The 9,990-nt window shown below is 29.2% G+C and overlaps 2 protein-coding genes across 7 annotated transcripts in view; both read right to left on the reverse strand.

The window, feature by feature from the left end:
• Positions 1 to 8,281, reverse strand: LOC124432185 (ral GTPase-activating protein subunit beta). 5 transcript variants are annotated; one of them, XM_046980864.1, is made up of 25 exons: positions 8,132 to 8,281; positions 7,812 to 8,061; positions 7,327 to 7,747; positions 7,191 to 7,217; positions 6,845 to 7,059; positions 6,547 to 6,730; positions 6,215 to 6,475; positions 5,754 to 5,945; positions 5,442 to 5,546; positions 5,210 to 5,350; positions 4,903 to 5,141; positions 4,596 to 4,826; positions 4,373 to 4,523; positions 4,182 to 4,289; positions 3,710 to 3,811; positions 3,341 to 3,481; positions 3,242 to 3,256; positions 2,997 to 3,157; positions 2,745 to 2,918; positions 2,259 to 2,668; positions 1,654 to 2,065; positions 1,229 to 1,541; positions 897 to 1,148; positions 577 to 826; positions 1 to 412 (listed from the first exon to the last, which is right to left on the reverse strand). In XM_046980864.1, exons 2-25 carry the CDS (start codon positions 7,845 to 7,847, stop codon positions 292 to 294), a joined length of 4,662 nt encoding a protein of 1,553 aa, XP_046836820.1. In that variant the 5' UTR covers positions 7,848 to 8,061; positions 8,132 to 8,281; the 3' UTR covers positions 1 to 291. The 5 variants fall into 5 exon arrangements, with proteins under 5 accessions (XP_046836820.1, XP_046836823.1, XP_046836824.1 ...); XM_046980867.1 differs by lacking the exon at positions 7,191 to 7,217; XM_046980868.1 differs by lacking the exon at positions 3,710 to 3,811.
• A 438-nt stretch (positions 8,282 to 8,719) lies between these two features.
• LOC124432186 (transcription termination factor 2) overlaps positions 8,720 to 9,990 on the reverse strand; it is a 4,913-nt gene continuing 3,642 nt past the window's right edge. The window contains exons 10-13 of one of the 2 annotated variants that reach the window (XM_046980871.1): positions 9,721 to 9,990; positions 9,421 to 9,588; positions 9,126 to 9,325; positions 8,720 to 9,034 (exon numbers count right to left, since the gene is read on the reverse strand). In XM_046980871.1, coding sequence (XP_046836827.1) covers positions 8,887 to 9,034; positions 9,126 to 9,325; positions 9,421 to 9,588; positions 9,721 to 9,990 — 786 coding nt within the window. In that variant the 3' untranslated portion in view covers positions 8,720 to 8,886. The remainder of the gene's footprint in view (positions 9,035 to 9,125; positions 9,326 to 9,420; positions 9,589 to 9,720) is intronic. The other variant, XM_046980870.1, reaches the window with a different exon arrangement.

A 9,990-nucleotide genomic window follows, 5' to 3' on the forward strand; every position in this document is an offset into this window, starting at 1 on the left:
TTATTTTAATGTTGCTTAATTTAATCATACGATATAGTTTACCATTATGACATACTACATTGTTGGACTAAATCAAAGTATATAATAATATTTTACAATGGAAAAAGTTTTATATCTAATCACATAAAGAGTAGATTGAATATAATTAAGATAAACAGTATAATTTATTTTTTGTGCAATTTATATACCTTTATGTGCATTATTATTTTAGAAAACAATAAGATTTTGATTTTAGAATTAAGTGTATTAGAAATATATTTATAATGTAGGATATTGATTCCTTATAAAAATCTAATACGTTTGGGTACTACTAAACAAAAGTGTTAATAATTCTGGTTCAGATAAATTTCTTTTATATTTCTGAACCATATCCTGAATCTTCAATCTTCTTCTAACATGTGGTGGATGATAGCTATAAAAAAAGTATAAGAATGTGATGAATTTGTAAAAAATAAAATACATTACCGTTTATAGAAGATAATAAGATATAATTTTCTATGAAAATATTTTTAATTTTTAAACGAGAAGAGTTTACAATGAGTCATTTAAAAATATGTTTGGAATAATCATTATTACCTGTCATTATCAAGTCTTTTACGCCGACCCATATTTAACGCCGTTTGCCTAACAAGAGTACCTAATACTCTTCTAGATACAACCATTCCATCAATCAATGGAGTGGCTAAATTTATTCTAGAAGTTGGACCTTGTAATCTGACTCTCATGAGACCACTAGCAAGGGATTGAAGAAAAATTACTTGTACATCAGAAGGTTGAACTGTTCTACAATATTCTAAACCAGTATGTGTAAATGGTAGAATATCTCCTATAAAATTAATTATAAATATTTTATTAAAATTAAACGATATAAATGTATATTAACATAATATCCATACCAATTGGAAAATGGGTATAATCTTCCAAGCTTTCTAGCCATACCACCATAATTCTTGTATCTGTTTGTATCGGTAAAGCATGTTTTGTTGTTCTTCTTGGTTTAACAGGATCCGCACTTGAGGAACTAGGTGGACCTGAGCCTGAAAAACTTGATGGTTGTTTTTCAAAATCAAGCGACATTGTTCTTGAATTCTGTGGAATGGTACAGGAACGAGATCCACCACTTTCACTAATACTTCTTTCAAACCAAGCTACATATAATCCAAAATATATGAAAATTAATTAAAACAAAAGACATCGTCCATTATTTCCTAATTTACATAATACTTACATTGACCATTACTAGTGTCACTTGTATAACTAGCTTCTTCTAACGAATCTGAATTTGTCATTATAAATGACTGTGTTGGTACAACAAATGCAATTTCTGCACTGACATCCGCCCAATATAGTACATGTGTATCACCATTATAAAGAGAACCACCATGATCACTAGTAGTTGATTGTGAAACATTCATTTGTGGAGTTACTTTCCATGAGGTGTAAACATGGCCAGTCCAACCAGCATGTGCAGAAACTGTTACTGGCCAACCAAGTGAATTAAGAAATTCCAAAAAATTTGGTGATACATTTTTTTCATGAAGCTACAAAATATTAACATTTATTAACCATATGTCCTCTATGTTAAACGTTTTTTCTTTTCCTTTGTTAAGGCAAGACATAATTTAAAGAATAAAAAATATATAAAATTCTTACTACATTGGACAATATTTCGGGTGCTGTTTTCTGACCTGCTTTGACATAAAATATATGAACAGTATCACATGTTCTTGAACTAATATTATCTAATGTTTCCAAATCTGTACAAAATCCTGGAATAGTAGGATCTAAAGCAGTAAGAGTACTATTTCCGGACTCTTCACTTTCTCTATTTTCAATATTGAGAAAACCAAAGTGACTTAAAAATAAACGAGCAGTTTGGAATTCGTGACATATTTGTGGTGGTGCACATTCCTCAGTTTTTTCATCTATTTCCTTATTACTGACATCATCATATTTTTTTTCTAGATTTATCTGACGTTCCAGCAACTGCGATAATAGCTCATGTTCGTTTCTAATTGATTCGTTATCATTCATAACAGCTTCAAGGCTAGGTATTGACTCATCTCTGTTTTAAAATGTTTATTATATTTCTATATTAGATTAGAGTATATAGTGTTATAGTATAATATATTGTTGGCAACTAAGTGATTGCGGATTTTGTCGTTTCCTTCTTATTTGAAATCCGGCAATCACTTAGTTGCCAACCCAATAGTATTAAAAAAAAAAAAAAAATATATATATATATAAATAATACATACACTTTGCAGTGAGGTATTCTATCTACATTGTCCGGAAAAAATTTAGGCTTATAATCCGTTCTTGGTGCCGCTTCATTCAATGGTAAAGGTCGACCAGGATTTGTATTTACGCTTCTAATACTAGATCTATGACGTGGCAAATGTCGTAATTGCAGAGTCCATGCGTGCCTACCAAATGGTCCGCGTATTAAAACGGTTACTGTAGGTTGTGGATCCTGATCATTTCCTAAAGGTTCTTCTAATAAAGCTAGAATCGTTGCATTTTCGGCAACAAAATAACGGAATCTTTCAACTGCTGCTTGTCGAGCAACGCGACCACCAGTCCAACTATTGCAATGCCGAAGCAACGATACTTCATCCAGTAAAGATGACAATGACTGTGCACCACAAGCACTAGGAAAATAACCGACCTAACAATAAGACAAATCAATTATTATATATTATAGTAATTACAATCAATATTAAGGGAGAAATTATAATAAATACCTGTTCTAATATTATTGTAAGAAGAGCTTCTGCAGCATCTCTAACACGCATAGATGCTGGCTTTAGTTCTTTTTCATCCTTCATTTTAATTGGTTCACCTGGTTTACCAATACTTTTTGTACCTGATACTCCTAATTCTACTACTTCTAATACTGTTGTTAAACAATCTTTATCCTATAAAATTGCATATTATTATCACATTTAGAATAAGTTGTATTTTTTTTTTTTCTTTATTGATACAATAAGATTAACCTGTAGTAATTGAGAATGAGCAGTTAACCAGGTCGTTAAACAACCAAATGCTGCTACAATAGAAGAATGCAAATCTTTGGAATGTGCTGGAGGAGGTCGCCAACATTGATATGCAATATAATCACATAACCATTTCACAGCTCGTTTGCATTCCAAAGCATCTACAAAACAAAATTAATATCTGTCTTATTTTTGACTTTTAAAAGTATGACCTTTTTTTAAAATTATTAGAACGTTTATCAAACCTGTGAGTTTCCTTGCTGCAAAAGTATATATTAGAAATAAATATATATTAACAATGAAATTTGATAATATAAATTGATATATTTAATGTTGAATATTACCTGTTTCTCGAATTCGTGTTCTTGCCAATCCTGATAACATTTCAAGTGCAGCCAGTGAAATGTTTAAATCTGTTTTCCATGAAGATATCAACCTGTGACAAACGAGATACGTGGCTCGTACGAAAAGAGCATGTGCCGAATCTGAAACATTATATCATTTTAATATGATTTGGTATTGATAAAATTATATAATGTGATATTATTTAATGAAATTGGAATTTTGATATATGCAGGGTTGTGAGAAAACACTCTCTTTAAAATATATTTTCTTGAAGGAATAAAAATAAGATAAAATGAACACAGAAACGATTACACTCCAGAGATTTGGCAAGTAATTGCAGTACCAAGGTGAATAGTACTCGTATTTACCGAATGCAATGCATTCCTCTTGAAGAGTTGCTATATCAGAGGCATCACCGAGCGAACGTTGATCACTGGATATGCTTATTTGACTGGCTGAATCGCTGGTAACTATCAAGCGATGATGAGTACAATGGCAAATGCACAACAGAACACAATATATAATAATAAAAAAGAATAACATTTCACAAAAGCATGTGTGAAGCAGGTACAATGAAAGGTGATATTAAGCACCATGCTTTCACTCTGCATTATCATACTGAGTTACAGTAATGTAGTGTATAAGGCTTTAAATAAATGTTAATAAAAAAATGTTACTTCTTTAATTAGATATAGCAGGTAGCTCTGGCTACTCTCTATTAGCATAAAACAAAATAATTTCTATAATAATTTCTTATATATTTGTTACAAAATGTAACTCAGGACAGTGCATTTAAAATTTATATTTTCAAGCCAATATTTTTTTTTTTTTTTAACAAACCTGAAGATAATAAATTAACTGTTGCATCATTTGGTACTGCATCTGGCTGGGTGACTTGTTCAACCTCTTCTGCTGCAGCAGAATCTTGTACACTTAATAAAAGACCTCCTAAAAAAAATAAATATATGTATATATATATAAATATTGTAAAATAATATTTCCTTAAAAGAATGTATTTCTTTATAACTTACCTAGAAGCATATGAGTATTTTGTGGATCAGTTTCTACTTGTAATGCATTGATAAGCAAATTCATCAATCTTGATTTTAATTGTGCAAAGGTTACTTGAGTTTTTTCAGAAGATGTGTTTGGAAATGTTGGAAGTTCTTTGATAGGGAGATTCTACAAATAATACTTTTTAATTAAACTAGATATTTATGATATATTATGAAGATCATCATGAATCTATATTACCTGAAAGTGTAATGGTAATGCCAACATCGATATAAGTAAATGTATCGAAGCTCGTCTTAAATCTGGTTTTGAAACTATATTAGATTTTAATTTTAAATCTTTCTCAGGTAGTACAAGTTCCAAAGCAGATAATACTGCAGGTACTAATACTTGTACACCGTTCAAGTCTAAACGAAATAAATCGGACGAATTTAAAAGAATATATGCTAATGTTTCACCACACTCTCTTGTCTATAAAACACATAAAAACATCTAAATTATAATTACTCATAATAATTTAAGTAAATTAAATAATAAAGATGCTTACATCATCTAATTTGAGACCATGATGCATTGCTTGATAAAACCTTGCTAAATAAACTGGCAATATTTCTTCTCCAGTTTTTTTGGCACAAAAGATTCTACAGAGTGCACCCATAGCTTCTGCTCTACCTGATTCATAACGATCTATACAAAGTGTAGGAGGTACTTCACTAACAGTTTCTTGTAATGAACTTGGCCCATCTACAAGTACTGAAGATGGACGTTTTGATGCTCCTGATGGTTCTAAAATATATAATATTATATATATATATATAAAATATAATAACTCTATGTACGATAAAATAACGTACGTGGTAAATTTTGTGACCATCCATTTGTTCCTATAAATGCAGCTTCGAATAACCATTCACCAAAAAGATGTAATATACTATTGCATTTAGGTCTTCCTGGTGCTAAAGGAGGTCGAATATCTTGACCAAGTGACGTCATAGCTATAAATATAGAATACATCATTTTATTATGAATTTATATGATAATAAAATCATCTTATATATAAATGTATAAATTCATGAATTATCTTACAAGTTGTACTAGATGCTGATGATGGCCCTGAATTTGATATCAACATTGGGGGTGTACTAGATACGCGACTGGTTGTTAAACCAATTAAAGAAGCTTTTGGTATCCCTATATAATCAAAGCAAAAAGTTAAAATTAACAACAGATTTTTTTAAACTGTTATTCCTCTTGTATGTTAACTTCCACATGAAAGACCTTTTCTGCTATTGTAATAATATAAAGAAAAAGAGTATGAAGGTAATAGATGAAGTGATATACACATTAAAAATAGCATAAGAAATATGACAGCAAGGAAAAGTATAAGATGCTGAATACCCTTAGTAACCGCAGAAGGTGTAACACTGAAACTTTTGGCAAGTCGGCGTTGTGTTGGAGGTGTAGGGGAGGGTTGTGGTTGGTCCTTGCCACTTGATCTGTCCCACCCAACACCTATGTTTCCATTATTATTGGTTCCAGATGCAATGTTGGATACGCAACATTCTTCCCAGCAACATGCTTGTGAAACTCCTAAAACAATTGTGTGAATGTGCACCCACCACCCATGAGTGATCAAGTTGTTAAGCAACTACTTGTGCTCTACAAAATGTTTGCAGAAAAAGAAATTATTAACATAAAGATAATGAATATGGAGTAAATATATATATATATATACACACACATATATATATATATATATATATATATATATATATATAAAAAGTATTTCTAAACTATACAGAGATATTTGCACAATCACATTTATTATAGGTCTGATTTAATTGAGAAAATAAACTTACCAAGAAATGCATCAACCTGTCCAGCTATTCCTTTTATAGCTTTCAAGAATATTTGTGGCAATCCCTGTAGACATGGATGTTGACAAGGATCTATAACATTTGGGCTAGCAATAGCATATTGGAAAAATGCTTGAGTTTGTGATACTACGGCTGGCCTGCATAAATCCACAGGATCTCCAATAGTTCGCAAAAGTCTGTACCATGCTTGTGCAACAGCTTCCTCCGACATAGTCAATGGCACAAGTTGTGCATCTTCTTCACCTTAAAATAAATCATAGATAATATCAGACATATTTTTATTATAAAAATTAATTTAATAAAAATATACTAACTTATTTTTAACTCTGGGAACATTGGTCCATACATGATTTGTAAAAGTCTTGCTGTGAGTGCTAGGCACACACGATTCCATTGTTCTATTAAAGCTAATCTGTGCCGCCATCGAAGGCATGATTCTCGTAATGTACGCCATAAAGGTGGAGCAGGAAAATTGCGTTCGCAAGCTACCAGCCATACCTGAAACAAAAGTTTAATTTAATATATATATATATATATATTTTTTTTGTTCAAACGATTAATATTAATTAATTGTAATAAAATTATTATTACATAATAAAAAATTCTTAATACCTCTAATAATACACCAAGTACTCTTTCACATAGCTGTTCACCAGCATCTTCTCTTGTTGCTGGTGGAGCTAATAATGCATCATTAATTCCAATAAGAAATAATAATAAACTTTCCCAAGTTTCTCTTTCTAATGATGCTGGACCTCTTGCAATTTGTTGAAGTGTTCTAAGAACTCTATGACATAATACAGCTTGTCTATTTATAGTATCACTTCCTACAAATATATAAAATAATTAATCTCACAAAAATATAATGATATGATGGTATAAAAAGTCCAGAGTTTTTGTTTCTAAAAATGTAAGCATTAACATTGATGATTCATTGATATTGATAATTATGAATTACCTAAATCCTGATACAAAAATGGCCAGACTATGAAAAGAGAAGAGATCAAATAGGTAAGCAAAGGAATATAAATATATTTCAAGAAGTATATAAGAAAATATAAAAGAAATTAAAATTTTAAAATGATAATTCTTACCTTCTCCTTTTCGAGGAATAAATAAATTATGAAAATGACTTATAATCTTTCTAGCATAAAAATTTGGATCATCTATAATTGGCCTTGGTACAGAAATTTTTGGTGTAGAATATAATGCAGATAGCCATTCACAATATACATTAACACAATCTCTAACAGTATCATGTTCAGCTAATGGTAAAGAAAGGCCATAACAAATAACTTCCATACACCACTGTACTTCTTTATCAGTGCATAAGGGACTAGGTTCTGCTGCTTGTGTAATACCAAGATTAGCAGCTAGTTGACGTACTATAGACAATGCGACTTCTTTTCCTGCTCCAGGTGAAAACTTTTCTAGTACACTTTGACTTTCTTCTGAACCTTGTTGAATCAGAATGCTTAAAGAAGCCCATTCTGAATACATTCCTCCTTGGGAATCCTATAATAATTATATGATATGTAAATATTGTTAAATATTTTCACAGATTAAATAAAATACTTACTTTATGATTAACTCTATTGAATACGCCTAAATTCATAGATTATTGTATACTATACATTCAAAAATTATTTGTAGTTCAATTTATCAAAGTCCGATGTACTGCCATAGACATTGGTTCACTTCGTATGAAATGTATTTATATTATATGTCTTAAGATCATACATTATCTTATTCATTTCCAATATCAACGTAAACGAAATAAAATTATTTTTTATTTATATTTCATAATTATAATGTCAAATGTATGAAACCTAGTTACACAAAAGAGATTAACATATTTTCCTTATTTAATGTTAATAAAAAATATCAATATATACTTACTTCTAACCTACATGTCTTCGATAGAATTATAGCATAAGTTAGACACATATGTGCGTGTATATGTGTATACGTGTGTCAAAAAAAAAAAAAAATGGACAAAATACTGAGGTCGAGTATTATAAAAAAGAATTGACTTTTTTTTTTTATATATATTTCTCTCTTATAACATAATGGCAAAGTTTAAAGAATTATTTAAAAACTAAGCATACATCTTATAATACTGAATAACTTTTATTGGTTTTTTTTCTTGATAAAGTAAAAATCTAAGATATTAAGTATATATTTTTGTTCTTATATTTTTACTGTATTTTATATTATCTTTTACAATCAACTAAAATTACTATGTAAATAATGTTCCAGTATTGAAAACTATTGATAATGTTAATTCTCCAGATTAGGTGGCGCAGTGATCCATTCATTGGTAGACTGTTCATTGAATTGACAACATATTTTGAGGTTATATCATTCTTAGATATAAAGTACAATGAAAACAATATCATAAAGGAAAGTTTTATTAGCTGTATCTTTCCAGGTATATATAATGTTATGAATTAGAAATATTAAAGAAAGTCAAAATAACAAAACGAATTAAGAAATGTTACATGTAATATCATGAGATATTTTAAATATTAAAAGACTTAGACATATATTACAAACTATATATAAACACATATTGAAAATAAATCCAAGAATAAAAGATAACTCTTTACAAATTATATTACAGATTCTTAAAGTAAAGATATAATTTTATTTTTTTAAAGAGCAAAAAGAGATTTAAGATCATTAAGTGATAGTTTTGAAACAAGATTGTTCTTTTCACCGCTTAATACATTTTGAGATATGGCCAATTTATTTTCCTGCAATCGTTTGATACGCTCTTCTATAGTATTTTTGCAAATAAATCTATAAATATAAAATGATTATGATATAGAAAAATAATTTCATACAATTCTACAGTACGTTCTAATATGAAAATAAAAATTGTGATATTTACTTATAAATAAAGACATCCTTTTTTTGACCAAATCGATATATTCTATCTTGAGCTTGTGTTTCTAATTGTGGATTCCAATGAATATCAATAAGTAATAGATGATTTCCTCCTATAAGATTGAGTCCAACTCCACCAGCAGTTAGTGAAAGTAATAAAATTTTTGGATCTCTAGATAAATCATTGAAAGAATCTATTATAACCTAAAAAACATATAACATGTATATATAGATTTTTTTTTACCAATGCATTAAAAAATATATCATTGTAATATAAAACAATACAAATAATCCCTTACTTGTCGATTTTTAATAGGCACTCTGCCTGAAAATTCACTATATGTTGCCCCTTTTATTGTGGATAAATGAAATCCAATAATTTCAAACATACTTGACCATTGTGAAACAATAATAAGCTTATCTCCTTTGTCTAAAATTTGTTTGACCATATTGAGTACTGCTTTCATCTACATTAATAATATAGAATTTAATAATTTACATAATGAATTCAGTTCATATATTTAATATATTAATTGCTACTTAAAAATCTATATTATAAACATTATAATGTTCTATTGTATGAGAGGATAGTTACTTACTTTGGAACTCAAACGTTGTGATTCAAAAACTGGATTTTTAGAAGTAAGTACATTTTTTGTTACTCTATGGTCAACACCTATTTCTTTTTCATTTACTTCTTCATTTTCTTCATTTTCTTCATTTTCACACAACGAAATATTATTTATGCGGGATATAATATCTAAATCTACATTTTCTTCATCCATTACTTCACTTTGTTCCAAATCATTTTGATCCAACATAGCATGAATTAATGACGGATGACAACATATTTGGCGAAGACGTAATAG

Source organism: Vespa crabro, chromosome 24, assembly GCF_910589235.1.
Source record: "Vespa crabro chromosome 24, iyVesCrab1.2, whole genome shotgun sequence".
NCBI classification, from domain to species: domain Eukaryota; kingdom Metazoa; phylum Arthropoda; class Insecta; order Hymenoptera; family Vespidae; genus Vespa; species Vespa crabro.

What these genes read in the sequence shown, in the direction of transcription:
- LOC124432185 (XM_046980864.1), bottom strand. Translation starts at nt 7,847, where the DNA reads ATGAATTTAGGCGTATTCAATAGAGTTAATCATAAA. An exon ending in ATGGTCTCAAATTAGATGAT is followed by an intron (nt 4,827 to 4,902) that starts GTAAGCATCTTT and finishes TGTGTTTTATAG; the next exon opens with ACAAGAGAGTGTGGTGAAAC. An exon ending in AAATACTCATATGCTTCTAG is followed by an intron (nt 4,290 to 4,372) that starts GTAAGTTATAAA and finishes TATTTTTTTTAG; the next exon opens with GAGGTCTTTTATTAAGTGTA.